This window comes from Nannospalax galili, unplaced genomic scaffold (genome assembly GCF_000622305.1).
Source record: "Nannospalax galili isolate Female #2095 unplaced genomic scaffold, S.galili_v1.0 scaffold291, whole genome shotgun sequence".
Lineage (NCBI taxonomy): Eukaryota > Metazoa > Chordata > Mammalia > Rodentia > Spalacidae > Nannospalax > Nannospalax galili.
In genome coordinates this window covers 2756813-2775028 of record NW_008330588.1, presented here as the reverse complement: position 1 = coordinate 2775028, position 18216 = coordinate 2756813, and the positions used below count along the sequence as shown (strand labels likewise).

The window sequence follows — 18216 nt, the reverse complement described above, 5'->3', positions numbered from 1 at the left end:
TCTCGCCAACCAGTGTTCTGTTTGCTAAATCTCACCCATGCCTTCTGTGAAGTACTCAGGGAAAAACATGTGCCTGTGAATTTGTCAGGGCCCAACAATGATCTAAGGACATTAACAAAACGGCTTTTTGTTCAGCTCCTGCTTGTATGCAAGTAGTCATGTTATTACCTGGTAGAGACCTGGAATGGCTTGACAGCTGTGGATAACACGCACTATGCTAGAAGTATGTAACTGGACCATGCATATATTTAAAAGAAGCTGTGTCAGACATAGTCTGAGGTATTTTTTTAAGGTGGAGGACTTCTGTATCCACTGGATTTTTAAAAAGCATGTTTGCAGTATCTTCATGTGTTTAGAGTGAGACATGTCCCTGAACATACTACACTTGATTGCTGAAACCAGGTCAGTAGAAACCATTGGAGTTTATTGGCGGTCACAATGCTTACACTGTATGCAGCAAACACCCTTACAAATCTATCCGCAACCTGATCACGCAAGAAAAGATTCACCACACAGTCGCCAGAGGAGAAGGAAAAAAATTATAACAGGCTTGTTTGTGAGGGTAGAGGAAAAATAAAAATAAAACCTAATTGATTAATGTTCCATGGGCAAGAGCTGAACTAGAGATGTGTACAACTAGCAGCAAGTTGTGGAAAAAGTACAAGGCAAATAGCTTTCTCCATTTAATTTTCCTCTGTAGGTTAACTTTTTTAATATTCAAAACATTTATTATGGTTTTAATTTTATAAAAATGTATATTTTTCAAGGGAGAATGTTAAATACTTCATGCTAGGTAGACCTTGTTATTAAGAACCTCTCCCCTGTAGTAACTTCCTCCAGTCCATACATTCATGAGTGCAGGGCACATACATAAATATCCACACACACATCCACACACACTGCCTCAAGGGCTGGGGAAGACAAAGTTATGGCCACACGTTAGGCCTCTGGTGGACTCATCCAAATTGCTCAACAAGAGAGCAAATGGCTCAATTCTCTCTGGTCTCCCTACAGAGACCAAAAACCCTAAAACATATAAATCCAACTTTTAACAGCAAGAGGCATCTGTCTGAGGACGAGGGTAAGCAAAGTGGGAGAGGAAGGAGGTAAGAACACCAAATACTTTTAGCTGGAGTTATTTGTCATTGCAAGAGGCCAGGGGACCTAGAGCAGCATCCATGTTTGTGAGAGGACGATGCTCTGGCATGGCTTAGAGTTCCTAATAACAAGGGTTAATACACAACAGGAACGGATCAGTTTTTTGGGGAGGGAGGTGAGGAAAGGGCATTAAGAAAAAATATACATTTGGAGCTTTAACTTTTCTTTTTTGCCTCTCTACACTGTGTCACTAAATATATCTCTGCACTTTCACACATCCATGTCCAGTAAAGCTTCAGGTCACCAGAATACATTTTCTTCACTCGCCATACATAACCCCTCACATCAGCATTGGTGCACTAGACTCTGTAAAAATTTTTCAGTCACACTTTTTGTTTTTAAACTTGAGTCAATATAAACCTTGTTCAAAATGTTATGAAAAAATGTACATGTTTATACAAGGCAGGTTGTGGCAGGACACTGGGGTTCTCCCCACTTGGGTGGCCCCAGGAGGGGGCTGGAGTCTCAGATGTTTATGTCTGTCTCTCCCACCACCCTTCCCACCCACTCCCCCAGGAACCAGCAGCGCCCTGCCCCTTAGTGAGTGCACACACATCCCACATTTCCTGGGGGAAACAGCTAGTTGACCTTTGCCATGTTCCACACACCCCTGGAGGAAGGAGCCAGGTTTAGCCTGGCCCTCTCCCTTGCAATTGTTCACCCGTCTGGGTCAGACCAGAGGGACGCTGCTCTGTACAGGTGGAGTCCAAGGAGGCGTCAGCTCATCATGTCATTGCTATTCACGCCGTAAGTGGAATTCTTCATTGAGTCGTTGACTTCTCGACGGAATGCTGACAGGTTTTGGGTGAACCTGCAGAGAGGATTGTTGGGGGAGGTTACTAAGGAAAGGTCTTAGCCTAACTTTTGGCTCATGGCAGCACACAAGGCGAATATCAGTTCCTTCATAGAGCTGGGAATTAATATTACAAAGCAAGGCAGAAAGAACGTGAAGCGGTTGCATTTCTCAATGTGAGACCAGGCTGACTTCAGTCTCACAGAGGTCTGCCTGCCTCTGCTTCCAAAGTGCTTACCACCACATCCAGCTTATACTTTAGTAACTTTTATGTTAAAATGCTCAAACTTTAAATGAGAATTAAGATACTCCAGATAGTTAATTCAGTTCTTAAAAAACTTCTAAGTATGTCTGGTACAACCAAGCTATGGATATCTACTTTGTCAACTAATTTATGAAATCTAATTCAGATCAAGTATTTCTGGTGAAGTTTAGCATGCAGGTAAGCCATTAGGTATAAAATAAATGGGATTCTGAAGATTTAGCAAAATATGCTCAATTTTAAAACATACATTATAATTTTAGATGTTTTGGGTTACAAAAAATAGGATGAGTTTTGTAACTCTGAAAAAAATGTGGCCAAAGGGAAATGTAAATTGTACACATAGCTTTTCTATTGGACAGCATGGCTTTAGATGGATTACATGTCTGCGTGCACCGACTTACACAGAGCTGCGCTTGTAACGGTCTGAAAAAAATCACAGGATTTCTTGCTAAGACCCTAGCACTTACCTGTCTCTGTTTTTTGTTAGAAGATTCCGCTCAATGCCTTCCATCAAGTTTTCGAAACACAGATGCATGGCCTGCTGCTTTTCTGGAGGCTGGCTGTTGACGATACTGTTTCTTAGGTCAGAAAAATACTGTGGGGCGAGGGACAAGAGAAGGTGGGAGAAGGTGGAGAAAGGCAGATCAGTTTGTCATCTGCAGATGAATTTTTTTTTGATAATTGCCATAGAGCTCTATTGATCCAAAAGTATCTACCACCAAAAATAAGTCAGCATGTAACTCTAGTTGTAATAATCATAATTATGCCACAAAATATCCCCGTTTTTGTAATTCAATCACAAAGCCCTTTGAGATTTTTGATCTTGCTATGCGGATGACCTTGAATTCCTAATCTCCTGCTTCTACCTCCTGAGTGCTGAGATTAAAGGCTTGTCCCATCACATCCAGCTGTGATCCTTAGTAGTTTACAGTTATTTCAAATTTTTTCAAATATCTTAGAAATAAGAATAGTCATTTAAGTACATTAATCTCTGCTCTTTACAAAAAATTACAAGTTAAAAGATACTGGTTTGGACATAAAGCTGCACTTATTTAGGGAGTAGTTTTTGCACAGATTTGATAACATTAAAAATGATTTTTGACCCCCACAGAAATTATAAGCTCTTGTGAAGCACAGAAGAACATTCCGAAGATGTCAAGGCACTCAGGAACAAGACAGGTGGTTGTTTCCTTGGCTTAGAGGTTGACCTTCTGTTTAAGATTTCTTCATCCTCTGACAATAGAAGAGTCTCTGACTCCCACAGGCCAGTTGTCATGATCTGGTATCTGGTATGAATGAGTGTACAGAGACTGGCCCCCATCCATGTTCACCAACTGCCCAGTGATGAAGGAAGCATCAGGGAACAGTAGGAAGCACACGAGGGAGGAGAGCTCTTCAGGAACTCCAAGTCGTTTAGCTGGGGTATTCTCAAAGGCACCTTCAAACATGCTTTGTCCCATATCACCATAGTTGTCAGCAGCAGTCTGGGAATAAATGGTTCCTGGAGCAACACAATTGATCCTCACTCCACTGCTGGCCCAAGCCAAAGCCATGGGTTTGGTGAGGTTGTAAACACTTCCCTTGCAGCTCCACTGTGCAAAGCTGTTGTAAATCCATTATTAATGAGGACAACGATGATGACAATGGAGCCTCCATGCTCTTTCACCCAGGAATTGTAAACTGCTTTGCACATGTAGAAAGAGCCTGTCAGGTTGGTTTCGATGACACGCCATCCTTTTGCACTGATGTGCTCAAGAGGAGACAGGAACTGGCCTCCTCCATTGTTTACCAAGAAACTGATCTTACCTACTGCAAAGCTAAGGTAGATTTGACCAAGTTATTCACCTCATTTTCGTTCTGGATGTTGCATTGTATGGCACTGATTTGGGCCCGGCTGGAGGAAGGCAAGGTGGCTCTCAGTTCATTTACAGCAGAGTTTAGTCTGTCAAGCTTCTGAGAAGCAATAACCACTTTATACCTGAGGTGCAGGAGTTCCTTGGAGATGGCCTTTCCGATGCCCGTGGCCCCACCGGTGACCACGGCCACTTGGTTCTGCAGCAGGCCGGCCTCCAGGCAGCTGATTCTTTTGTGTACAAGATCCCATTGCCACAGTGTCCAAGTGCCCTGAGCACTCGACAGTGCCCCAGCCTCACCCTAGGTAGCTTGCAGGCCACGGACAGCGCGCAGGAGGCCAGTGCCCACGAGACTCAGATCAATGTTTTTTAAGGAATGTTTTTAAGCAAGGTAGAATATAGTATCTACCAAAATTTAGTATATATTTGTAAAAAAAACAAAACAAAAAATCAAGGACTTGAATTGTAAGGTCTTCTAAAAAAATTTTATTTTATTTTTTTTTCATTTTATGTGTATGCATGTATTGCCTGCATGTAGGCAAGTGGCGCCTGTGTCGTGCAATGCCCACGGAGCACAGAAGAGACTATCGGATCCCCTGGAACTGGAGTTACGGACAGTTGTTAGCTGCCATGTGGGTGCTGGGATTCGAACCTGGGTCTTCTGCAAGAACAACCAGTATTCTTAACCAGTGAGCCATCTCTCCAGCCTGATAAGGTCTTTATATTATTTAAAAATCAGGATTTTCTGAGCTGGGCATGGTGGCACACACCTTTAATCCCGGCACTCAGGAGGCGGAGGCAGAGGCAGAGGCAGGTGGATCTCTCTGAGATTGAGGCCAGCCTGGTGAACAAAGTGCTTTCCAGGCCAGCTGGGGCTACAGAGAGACCCTGTCTCAAAACAAAACTAAACAAAAAAACAAAACTCAGGAATTTTAAATTCAAAGTAGTTCAGAGGTCATTGTTCCAGACTCCCTGATCCCTACTTCTTTCCACTGACCAAAAAAATATTTTTTTGAGTCAGGCTGGACTGTTTCCAAACTCATGCAGCTGAAGTTGACAGATGACCCTGAACTCCTAGACCCTCCTGCCTCTGCCTCCCAACACTCCAGTGCAGGCTGTGTTACTGCATCTGGCTTCAGACCCTTCATGGGAATCCCCAAATGCTGTTATTTTTAAAGATAGGGTCTCATGAAGCCTAGGCTTGTCTCAAACTCACTGTAGCTGAGGATGACCTTAGACTTCTAATCCTCCTCCTTCTACCTCACAAGTGCTAGGATTATATGCATCAGCCACCCAGCCTGGCTATGTGTATGGACTTCCAACAGGTAGGCAGAAGGGAACATGTTCAGTCAGTGGTCACTTTCCCCTTTTTGTCAAGTATTCTCTGAGCGTTTCACAGTACCTGGAAAGTGACAGTCAAGTGAAGGCTAAGCACCTTATCAATCTTAGGCTTGGCACCAGGAAGTTGGCTTGCTTACCTTTTCTTAAAAAGATTTTTTATTTATTTGTCTATGTACCTAGTTCTATGTGTCTGGGTACCTGAAAATGCCAGAAGAGGGCACAGGGTCCTTTGGAGTTAAAGATACAGGCAGTTGCCTGACATGGGTGCTGGGAACTAGACTTAGGTCCCTCTGAAGAACAGCAAGTGCTCTTAACCACTAAGCCATCTCTACAGTCTCCTTTCTTTAAAAATAAATGAAGAAATAAACGTTTTATTTTGTGTGTGTATGTGTACACACAGGTCAGAGGACAGTTTGAGGTCAGTTCTCTTTTATATGGGTTTTGGGGAAGGGGTTTGAACTCAGGTCACAACTTGGTGGCAAGTGCCTTTACCCCTTTATCTTGCTAGCCCTCACTTACCTTTTCATTAAGTAGTATCAAGCCAAGCAGGGGTCGAGACATAGACCACTGATTCCTACAGTCTTCAAAGATGATAATGTTCAGCACCGTGGACAGCATCTGGAAGCAAGGCTGTGATCTAGTTAGTGTGTGGCTACCTAAGATAAGATGACAGATTCCAAACTGGCCTTTTCTGTGTAAACAAGACAAAATATCTGTGAAGCTTCTTCATTTTTGTCTTTTGTTTCAAGTTTTTTTTTTTTTTCATGTGTATGAGTATATTGCCTGCATGTGTAAGTGTACCCATGATGTGCAATGCCTGTGGAGGTCAGAAGATGGTGTCAGATTCCCTTGGAACTGGAGTTATGGACAGTTGTTAGCTGCCATGTGGGTGCTGGGAATCAAACCTGGGTCCTCTGCAAGAGCAGCCAGTGCTCTTAGCCACTGAGTCAGCTCTCCAGCTTGAGTTTTTTTTTTTTTTTTTAAATCTATTTATTTTGTGTGTATCTACATGTGGAGGTCATAGGACAACTTGCAGGACTCAGTTTTCTCCTTCCACCAACCATGTGGTCCTGGGGATTGAACTCAGGTTGTCAGGTTTGGTCACAACCCCCTTAACCCAGTGAGCCATTTTCTTACTGGCCCTTCCAAGTTCACTCTGACTTATGAGGAACAGGATGGGGTGAAGCAAACAAAATTTAAGTAGGCAAAAGTGCCCTGTGCTATCATTTCCAGGCATGGCTCAGAGGTGACAGCTTTATGACAGTTTGTGGATATGGTGAAGTTGTGAATAACATTACTGCTATTTTAAGAGAAATGTCATTTGTGAGATGGGCTTAGATACTACCAGCTTAACTATAAGTAATTCTACTGAACTGATCCTACCTCATTATCTATTTCAGTGTTGTATTTTTATTTTTATTTTTATTTTGGTCTTTTTGAGACAGGGTCTCTCTGTAGCCCCAGCTGTCCTGGAACTCACTATGTAGACCAGGCTGCCTTGAACTCAGAGATCTGCCTGCCTCTGCCTCCCAACTGCTGGGATTAAAGGCGTGCGCCACCACGCCCAGCCTCAGTATTTTTTAAAAAGTTGCTTCAAATCTTATTTTTGTTAATAAAATAGCAGCAAGGTATATGGTTTCATCTCTGTGTTGTTCATTAGCTTTCTTCTGTTTTGCATTTTTCTGTAGTACCAGGGCCTTGTGCATCCCAGAAAATGCTCTACCATTGCTGTGTCCCTAGCTGTGCCTTTCATTCTGGTTCCTGCTTTGAAAATAACACAGCCATAGGTAAAGCTGGCTATGGCTAACTCAAGCTCCACTTCTCAGGGAGGAAAGCACTTTCATGGAAACAAGTGCTCATGCACCTCTCTGGTGGACATTCTTTACTGCAGGGCATTGTCACTGTCTCTCAACCCTCAGATTCCTGACCTGTTGGATCATCTCTGGATGCTGCTGCATGATATGCAGAAAGCGGTCACTCTCCTGGTTCAGGGGTGTTGTCCTCTTCTTGGTGCTTCGTGACAGCTGTTTGAAGAGGTATGTCACGATATGGTCCAGGCAGGAGCAGCAGCCTGTACACACCATGGTGTCTGAAAGAAAGATATGGAAGAGCAGGAATATTGAGCTGCTGATTGTGACCTGGGCAAATATAGATTAACATTGGCTGTGATCCCCTAAATACCCAGTTAGGAGTATAAACAAGGCCTAATGTTGAATTTAAAACTGAGTGTGTGGTGATAAAAAATATACATATTCATTTACTGGCTCAATGTGTTTTTGACACATGTCTTTGTTTCATTAAAAAATAATTTCAAATCATTTACAGTTGGCAAGTGCTTCATTTGTGCCAAATATTTTGTGAAACACTTTATAAATATTGTCTCTAATTTATGCTCTTGAGAACTCTGGGAGGCAAGTGTGGCATTTGACCAAAGGGAAACCAGTTTGGAGAGGTAATAAAACTCATTTAAGACCACACCGCTAGGAACTGGAGAGCTGTGATTAAAACTCAGGAACTGAGATGTGAGCCCATGCTCTGCTCTGAATTACTGGGGGAGAAGGGGCATTGTGAAATCCAGCTTTCTACAGCCTGTGAACATCTACCTTTCCTAGAATGGGGTGTGCACTGGCTTGTGTATCTCTAAAGCATTGAGGGAGTCACAGATTCACCTGTGCTTTTCACCAAGGGACACAGAAGTACAATCTATGGAATGAATGCTGACTAGCAAAGGCTACGGGGCTAAGTGAAGAACACTTGAAGGTATAAACAATTTCTTCTTCCTGAGATACCTGACAGTTTGTACAAAGTGTCCCATGGCAACATCTGATACCTTGACTAGACTGTCCTAGATACGGCTCTGTCCTGGGAAGAAGAATGGCTGAGTCATGGAAGTGGCAGAGAGGTGTGGACTGTTCACAACAGATAATTAAAAAATGATTTTCAGTGCACATTTACAGTGTATCATGACTGCTCCGTCTAATATAAAAACATGTTTTGTTCTCTGAATATACAGACCTACTAAAATTTCTGAGAAGTAGGTTAGAAACCAAACGGTTGATGGGAACCATATAAGACAAGGATGGGAAAACAGGGAATGGTCTACATGCATACAACCCACAGCTTCTGTTTCCCTCAGAAGAGAGAGTTCAGACACCCCAATATGGCTAAAGGCACTCTGCCTGATCTGCACATTTGTTTCTGTTCACTCCTCAGCTTCAATTCATTCCTCTATAATGCTTTTCATCAGCTACCCGGATTTCCTGGTTCCTTCTTGCCTATAAATGCTACTGCTTGCTGTTTCTGCTACTGGGAACCCTGTTCAGCTTGTACATGCACACTGATGCCAGGCTTCCTCTGACCCCATCTTCTCATGGCCAGGAGCTAAGTTACTTCTTTGTACCCAACCATGTCCTACAATGTAAGGTCTAAATCTGGCGAAGAGCAGGTGTCTCTCTACTCATGCACTATTTCACCCATTGATGTAAAGTTCTGTAAGGACAGGGAGTATGTGTTGTTACTGTATTGTTAGCACTGTACACAGTGGTACTTACGTGGGGATTAGTAAGCATTTGCTGGATGAGAACGTACCATGAATATTCTACTTGGTTGTTAAGGTCAGTATCTCAAAGCAGTGATGTTTTTGAACACTGGTAAGTGGCACAAATCAGCCAACCCAGGTGCTTACCAAGTGCAGTAAGTCCTTCAGAAATGGAAGAGAGAATATACATGATGACATGAGGTTCCAGGCTTGCAATGAAATTCATATGGTCCTGGGTCAGGACTTCCAGTAGTGAATAGTAAGACTGACTGAGTTTGGGGTAATCCTGTGGCAGAAAAGGAAAAAATTCAGCTGAATCATTTTGTACCTCAGCATGAAGATAGAAGGCCTTAAGTAAAATAATTCCTTTTGGTTGGGAAAACAAAATGCTGCCAGTGGGGCTTAGGGCTTACCAGGAGGTCACTGTGGGGAATAGAGAGGAGCAGCTTGATGAAGGTCTGTAGAGCATTGTCCAGGGCATCATCTCCATAGAGACGGAAGACTCCAAAATTGACATAACTCCCACTGAGAGCAGCCTTCAGCATGGAGAAGCAGATGGAGATGCCCTTAAGCTTCAAAGCATAGACCTGATCCTTTGGCACCTCTCCTAGCGTCAGGATACGATTGCCTGAACAGACATATAAGAAGTATTCATTCAACTACGTTCACAGTTTTTATATCACCCAAACCCTCCTATTCCAAAGGGACATATATTCCAGCAGGCTTTTGGTGACAATGGGACGTCTAATACCTATGTACAAGGAACACAGCATTCCATGGGAATGTTGTCCTGGCTACTGTTAGGTGTGGCCTGAGGTCATAAACTGTTGTGCACTTCCAGGGGCAAACCTCTCTAAAGTACCTACCATACATTGTTATCATCTTGCTGGTTTCTCGGAAAAGCAAGATGCCATTGGGGGATGAGACATCAAACTGGAGTCGCTGAGATCTGTGAAGAAAACACAGAAGGACAACTTTGGGTTCTCACTGGTACACCATCAGAGGTTCAGCACTGAGATTACAGTTTATTCTAATGAGGGAACAAACAAAAATTTTAACCAATGATGTTGCTTATTTCTTGAAGCCCAACCTGCTAGATTCAAGTTCTGCTGCTTAATCAAACAATGAAAACATTTAAAAGAAAAAGGAAAAAACCCCCCAAACCCAAACAAACCACAAGATAGTAATCTTTGTTTCTCAAAAAAAAAAAAAGATTATTTTATGTGTGTATGCTGCCTGCACATACATATGTATACCACGTGTGTGCCTGGTATCCTCAAAGGTCAGAAGAGTGCACCAGATCCCCTGAAACCAGAGTTTTAGACAGTTGTTAACTGCCATGTGGGTGCTGGGAATGAACCCAGGTCCTCTGCGAGAGCAGCCAGTGCTTTTAACCACTGAGCCATCTCTCCAGCCCTAGATAATCTTTTAAAATGCTCAGTTTTTAAAAAGAAATATTTTTAATTTATTGTTTTTATGTGATTTTTTTGTATGCATGTATTTAAGTGTATCCATGTCATGCAATGCCCACAGAAGTCAGAAGAGGATGTTGGATCCCCTGTAACTGGAGTTACAGAGGTTGTCAGCCGCCATGTGGATGCTGGGAACTGAACCTGGGTCCTCTGCAAGAGTAGCCAGTGCTCTGAACGGCTAAGCCATCTCTCCCACCCCTAAAATTCTCAATTTTGTTAAGGTATAGTTTCTACCAGGCACCTGTTAGTCTAATTCACAGGTCTTCATTTGCATTCACCTGTATGGCTTTGGTGGCAAATGAGGGCGGGGCACAAGCATTGCTACCACTTTCTAAGAAAAAAATACAAAGGGACTTGGAATGCTCTAACTTTAAAAAACCAGGCAGGGAAGGAATACATCCATCTTGGTAATCTTAGTTTTGAGTTCCTTGCAGTTCATGGAGCCAGAGAACCTTTTCTAGGCCCTGTGCTTTGAGCAAGCTTCACTCAATTCACATAGTTAAGGCCTTCAGACTCAGGAAAGCTTTTCAATACCCCTGCATATCCAATCAAACTCATCAAGATGCAGCTCTAAAATAAGACTGGCTGCTCTTGCAGAGGTCCTGGGTTTAGCTCCCAGCAACCATATGGCAGCTGACACCTGTCCAAAACTCCAGTTCCAGGGGAGTCAATGCTTTCTTCTGGCCTCTGTGAGCAGTGCACACATGGGAACACTTACACACCTGTAAGTAAAACACTCATAAAATAAAAATAAATTTTTATTTTTCACACACAGCAAGTAGCTAGAATGACACCTTTAAACAATGTAACCAAGCTCATTTCCAAACATGCATAAAATGCTTGTAGCTTGTCACTGTAGTGAGGATAAATGTCCATTCTTCAGCACTGCTCAAGGTACTGGCACCTCTGCCCACCAATTTGACTTCTTCCACTATGGCCTCTGCATACCCACCAGGCTCCAGTCACAGTGGTATTTTTCTGTCTCAAGTCTCAGCAAGCTCAGGCTATCTTAGGACATTTGCACTAGTGCCATCTGCTTAGAACAACTTTTTATCTTTGTCATTCAGATCCCAGCTTAAATACCATCTTCTCTAACGACTGCCCCTCAATTTTAATAACCTGTTTTTAAAAAATATCTATTTATGTGTAGGGATATTTTGCCTGCATGTAAGTGCACCCATGTTGTACAATGCCTGTGGAGGTCAGAAGAGGGCACCGGACCCCCTGGATCTGGAGTTAAGGATGGTTGTTAGACAGTATGTGGGTACTGGGAACAGAGCTCAGGTCCTCTGGAAGAACAGCCAATGCTCTTTAACTGCTGAGCCAACTCTCCATCCCCAATACCTTCTGTTTTTTCACAGCACTTAATCACTGCTAAAAATTACTTTCTATACTTTTTTTTTTTTTTGGTGATAAGAGTCTGAATCTGTAGCCATGGCTGGCCTGGTACTCCCAATGTAGCCTTGAACTCATAGCAATCGACCCACCTCAGCTTCTGCACTGCTGGGATTATAGGCTTGAGCCACCATGCCCAGCATACACTCATTTTTATTGTCTTTTTCACTGCATGTAACATCAACTGAGGACAGTGATTCTGTTCAAAATAGCTAAGAAGTTGCTAGGCAAAGACTGAGCACTCTCAGGCCTATCTTATGAATGAGTAACTCCCTAATGAGGCTTCATGGGAGGTTATGGCTTCTGAGTATTTCATACTCCCTCACTATACTAGCTTAAAAATTTCTCAGCAGTGTCACGAGAAACTGATGAACATACCTGAAATCTCTGCAATGCTAAGCCACTGGCCTTTTCATTCTAAATTGTGAAGCAAATCTAAAATTTGTTGTGAATTTTTATAACTTAGTGGTAAATCTTTATGGGTCTAGCTACAATTAACCTAGTAACTATTTTTCCATGTGAGTATGGTGTGAGCATTTGTGTGTACATATGCACTCACCCATGTGTTTGGAGGCCAAAGATTGCCGTCAGGTGTCTTGTTCCATCACTCTACACATTTTTTTTTTGAGAGAAAGTCTCTTGATGAACCTGGAGCTCAAATTTTGGCTAGACTGACTGGCCAGTGAGTCCCAAGAATTTGCCCTCTCTGCCTTCCCAGCCCTGGAGTTACAGATGTGCACTGCCACCCAAATTTTAGGTGGGTGCTAGGGATCCAAATTCAGGCCCCAGGTTTATACAACAAGCACTTTAACCACTAAGCGATCTCCCCAGGCCCTGCCCCTTTAAATTTTTATTTTGGTGTTTCAGTGTACTGCCTGCATGTATCTAGGTGCCCCCATGTGCAATGCCCACAGAGGAAGAAGAGGGCATCAGATACCCTGGAACTAGAATTAAGGATGACTGTTAGCTGCTATGTGGGTGCTGGTATTTGAACCTGGGTCCTCTGCAAGAGCAGCCAATGCTCTTAACTGCTGAGCCACCTTTCCAGCCTTGTGCCCCCCTCCCACCACCCCGCTTTGAGACAGGGTCTTACACTGTAGCCCTGGCTGGCCTGGAACTTGCTATGTAGACCAGGCTGGCTTTAAACTCAGATAGATCTACCTGCCTCTGACTCTTAAGTGCTGGAATTAAAGGCGTGTGCCACCCTACCTGCTCTTCCTTTTAGTTTTGTGAGACAGGATCTCACTGGTAGCCTAGGTTAACCTTGAACTCATGGTAATCCTCCTGCCTCAGCATCTTTTGAGTGTTGGGATTATAGATATGAGTCACCATGTGGCATACCTTTGTTAAGAAAAGGTATTTTAAAACACGTAATTGAATGTCTTTACTCTGAAATGAAATATGATGGCTACGGCACCATTCCAAATAACTTTTGTATACAATGGGTGGGGGGGGGGATCGGGGCTGGAGAGACGGCTCAGCGGTTAAGAACATTGACTGTTCTTGCAGAAGACCCAGGTTTGAATCCCAGCACCCACATGGCAGCTAACAGCTGTCTGTAACTCCAGTTCCAGGGGATCCGACAGCCTCTTCTGTCTTCTGTGGGGATTGCATGACACGGGTGCACTTACCTACATGCAGGCAATATACATATATACATAAAAAAAAAAAAAAAAAAAAATCGATCCTGGTTGCCAAGTCTACCCCTTATTAGAAATGGATCCCTGGTCAGGGATCTAGCTCAGTTGGTAGACTGCTTCCTAGCACGCATGAAGCACAGGTTCCATCCCCAGCATTGGATAAACCAGGCACAGGGGCACATGCCTGTAATCCTAGCACTTGGGAAATGAAGTAGGAGGATAAGGAGTTTAAGCTCATCCTCAGCTGTATATTGAATTTGAGGTCAGCCTGGGCTAACTGACCGTGTCTCAAAAAACAAAACAATGGATATCCTGAGACTCTTATTAGGTAACATTTCCTGCGGACAGCAAGGACTTTGTATGATTGGTGATATACTTTCTTCAAATAAGCAAGAACACATACAAAATTTTGGAAGTTTTTAAATTTGAGAGCAATGCATCTTATCACCCACAATCTGCCTAAAGCTTGGGAAAGCAAATCATCTTAGGGTTTTCTCAAGTAACAAAGCAGCTGCCCTTTGAACATTTCCCACTTGCTTACCTGTTATGAACTAATTCAGCCATCAGCTTGAGCACAGGTGTGGTGCAGGCTGGGTCATGGTACCAGAGCTCAATTGCCCGCTGAAGAATTGGCATGTAGGAGGGATATCTATAAATGAGGAGCTAAGGAAGAAATTCTGAATCCAGATAGTTTGAAGTTTTTTCAGTGCTAGTTGAAGACTCAAATTATAGCTCTCTATTTTTCTGTCTCATGCTTGCTAACCCTGGGAATTTGTCTGTTTAGAAAAATGTATCTTTTAACCTATAACAGGCATCAAATAATACACTTTAATTTCCACAGTGCCTTTCCTATAAGAGCATAATGTATCACATATTTTTATTAGTACTTTACCACTTTACTATTTCTATTTTATGTGTATGAGTGTACTGCTTGCATGTATGTGAGTGCACCCATGTCGTGCAATGCTGCAGAGGTCAGAAGAGGGCTTCAGATTCCCCTGGAACTGGAGTTAAGGACGGTTGTTAGCTGCCACGTGGGTGCTGGGAATCAAACCTGGGTTCTCTGCAAGAGTAGTCAGTGCTCTTAACTGGTGAGCCACCTCTCCAGCCCCTCAACTGTTTTTTTTTTTTAAATAACTTGGAGAATAAGCACTTAGATTTGATGATTGACTCAAGGTTATTAAGTCAGTAAATTTAAGACTTCCTATATCCAGTTTTTTTTTTTAAGTGGATTTAAATGTTTTCCTCCCTCCCTTCTTTTCTTTCTTTGAGAGGGGCTTATTATGTACCCAAGGCTGGCCTCAAAATCATAATTTCTTGACTCCTCAGTGCTGGGATTACAGCCATGGGGCACCTTTTCCAAATGTAGTAAAATTCACATGCAACAGTTCCATGATGGTGCTTGGTTTCACTGTAATTTTTATCTGGGACCAAGCTGAGAAACTAGAAACAATCTCTTTTGTCTTAATCACAAGGAACACTGTGAAAGGAGACTACTGCAATGGTGGCTTACAGGAAATAGCAGACCTTTTGGAAAACCCTCATCTTCTGGCCCCACCACTCCTCTTTCCTCTTCACCTTCCTACTCCCATTACAGTCACACTCCAATTATGGCTAGTATAGTATGCGCCTCCTGGGAGTTTGGATACATCCATTCAAACAGCATCATGAAGCTGGTCTTGGCATTGAAGGCGAATGCTATCCCTCTCAGGTCTCTCACGAGGCCAACTAGAGTTCGCTGTAGCAGAAAGTAGAAAACACATTAAAATAGAAGAAAACCCAAAACCTTAACTGTCTGGTGGGAATTTCACATATCTGTAGTCAAATTCTCCCTTTCAACAGTTCAACAAATACTCCCCTCTCCCCAACCAAACTCTTCCAGGTTAGAATGCAATCTTTTCACTTGGAAAATTAGTTTTGGAAAGTTTAATATGCAATGCAAGTTGAGTAACCTCATAATAAAATCTGAAGTCCAAAATGCTCCAAAATACAAAGCCTTTGTTTGTGTGTGGGTACGAGAAGAGTGTGCACTGAGGGTTATACCAAAGACTTCACACATGCCAGGTGTTTGTCTTTGATCCCACACCCAGTGTGCCAGAATACCAAAATATATGGAGTGTCAGTATGCCACCAACAAGTAGAAAATGCCACACCATGAAATTGTGTTTCATGCAAAATTATTAGGTCAGTGTTTTGATCCCCAGCACTGCAAAAAGAAAAGTCTTTATGAACAAAACTAAGTGCATAAAATTACCTTCAGTCTATGTGTACAAGGCACATATGAAATGCAAATGAATTTTTTTTTTTTTTAGTCTTTTTGAGACAGAGTCTCTCTGTAGTCCCAGCTGGCCTGAAATTCACAAAGATCCTCCTCCCTCTGCCTCCCAAGTGCTCGGATTAAAGGCATGTGCCACCATGCCTGGCACAAATGAAATTTTTATTTAGTCTTGGGTCCCATTCTCAAATATCTTATCACACACACATATATATATGCTTAAATGTGGAAAAAAACTGAAATCTCAAATACCCCCACCCAAGCATTTCAGATAAGGGATACACACTCTATACTCATAAAAAATAATGTGGATTATGGCTCATTATAGCAAAAACAAAGTTGGGTGTGGAGGTGCACACCTCCAATTCAAACACTTGAGAAGCAGAGGTAGATGGATCTCTCTTGAGATGGAGGTCAGCCTGGTCTACACGGTGAGTTCCAGGTCAGCTGGAGCTACAGGGAGACCCTGTCTCAAATGACCCCAAACAGTAACAAAAACCATCCCCCAAACAAACAGCAAAACAAACCAAACTCTTCTATTCTCCATGCTGGAGATCAAATCCATGACCTCATGCATGCTTGGCAAGCACTTGAGGCTGGTAAAATTTTAAGATATTAAAAAGGTAAGTTGGGGACCGGAGAGATGATTCATCAGTTAAGAGCACATGGTACTCTTGCTGAGACCTGGGTTCAGTTCTCAGCCTCTACATGGTGGTTCACAACTGTCAGAAACTCCAGTTCCAGTTCTAACACACAAGGTGCACTTACATATATGCAGGCAAAACACTCATACACTTAAAGTGATATCATATGTAAATATCAGGAAAGAAAAATAACCCATTTCAAAAGGTAGGAAAAAAAAAGCCCAAAGAAGAAAATGCAAAAGAGGCATTAGTTATCTTTTTAAAAATTGTATTTATTATTTTTATTTTATGTGAATGAATGTATTGCCTGCCTGCATGTGTGTAAGTGCACCTGTGTTGTGCAATGCCTGCAGGTCAGAAGAAGGCATCAGAGCCCCTAGACCTAGAGTTAATGGATGGCGGTTAGCGGCCATGTGGGTGATGGGAATTGAAACTAGGCTCTGTAAGAGTAGTCAGTGCTCTTAACTGCTGAAACATCTCTCCAACCCTAGAGTGCTTTATCTTAAAGGAAGTCAAACACAGGCTCTACCAAGAGGAAGAGGAGGGGAGTATACATGGTACAGTTCCCTGGGTTGCATACCTGGAAATACAACTGATATGTTAAACCTTAGTGCTGTAAAGTGCTATACTTTACAGAAAAAACAACTGAGCTGAAGTGGCCTAACAATCTGCCCATGGTTGTGCTGCTTCTCAGATTAGAATGCATAGCTTGCATCAAGACTCTATTATCTGGGACTGGTGTGATTGCTTAGCAGGTAAAAGTACTTTCTATGCAAGCCTACGCCTCAAGTTTGATCCCTGGAACTCATATAAAGAGGTAAGAAGTGAAATGACTCCATGAAGTTGTCCTTTGACTTCTATATGCACATGCACACCATGACACATGTGAATGAACACACACATACACCACAAATATGCAAATGAATAAAAACCCCACAACTAAAAATGAACAAAAAACCCCTACAGGATAATCTAATATTCTCTTTCTCAACAGAATTTCTACTTGGCCATCTTAAACAACAGTAAGACTACTTAAAAAAAAAAAGAATCTAGTAATCATTAATTTGCTTGAAAATGTACCATACTTGAGGGTGCTGACTTGTTTGGCAAAACTACTGTACTTCTGTAAGAGTCTCCTTTACTCCTTTAAGCAAACAGCTCTCTCTGAGCTTAGACCATGGTCTCCGGGTCCTTGTCTTGTGATATGGTCAATCTAAAAGACTTGTTACCTGGGCCATGACAGAAAAGTTGGTGGCTGCTGTAGTCCATGGTCAAGGTGGCTCTTTTGGGTAATTATAATAACTGCTTTGTATACAACCAATGCAATGGGAAAAGAGCTGGTATTACTAATACTCTTTATTTACTTATGTACTTTATATTCACTCATTCATCCATTCATTCATATTCATTCATTAATTCATTCATTCATGGTCTTTTTGAGACAGGGTCTCCCTGTAGCCCCAGCTGGCCTGGAACTCACTATGTAGACCAGGCCTCCCGAGTGATGAGATTAAAGGCATGCGCCACCATGCCCAACCTTCACTAATACTCTTAAGTAAGTCCTTAATACTGGTTGATATTGCAGCCTAAGTTACTGGTATTTTCTGTAATAATCCTCTCCCCCTTTCGATGACACCTGTCTCAGACCCCAGAACCTAAGTATGAAGGGGAAACTGAACGGAGTTGTATTGCTGACCACCTTGCTGTTTTGAAGATGGAAATTAAGAGGCTTTTACATTTTTCAAAAATTAAAAAGTTAACATTTTTTTCATTTATTTTGTATGTATGTACGTGAACATATGCATGTCACAGTGTACGGCAGAGGACAACTTGTCTGAGTTG

At 42.4% G+C, this 18216-nt stretch overlaps 1 protein-coding gene and 1 pseudogene across 3 annotated transcripts in view; both read right to left on the bottom strand.

Annotated features, from left to right (window-relative positions):
• Positions 1-403: 403 nt before the first annotated feature.
• Positions 404-18216, bottom strand: part of Xpo7 (exportin 7) — an 86253-nt gene continuing 68440 nt past the window's right edge. For 2 of the 3 annotated variants that reach the window (XM_029554670.1, XM_029554673.1), the window contains exons 20-28: positions 15105-15193; positions 13997-14104; positions 9815-9897; positions 9362-9576; positions 9096-9234; positions 7339-7499; positions 5930-6028; positions 2684-2811; positions 404-1969 (exon numbers count right to left, since the gene is read on the bottom strand). In XM_029554670.1, coding sequence (XP_029410530.1) covers positions 1876-1969; positions 2684-2811; positions 5930-6028; positions 7339-7499; positions 9096-9234; positions 9362-9576; positions 9815-9897; positions 13997-14104; positions 15105-15193 — 1116 coding nt within the window. In that variant the 3' untranslated portion in view covers positions 404-1875. Of the gene's footprint in view, positions 1970-2683; positions 2812-5929; positions 6041-7338; positions 7500-9095; positions 9235-9361; positions 9577-9814; positions 9898-13996; positions 14105-15104; positions 15194-18216 lie in introns of all 3 variants that reach the window. The other variant, XM_029554667.1, reaches the window with a different exon arrangement.
• On the bottom strand, positions 2823-4498 carry LOC103748095 (annotated as a pseudogene).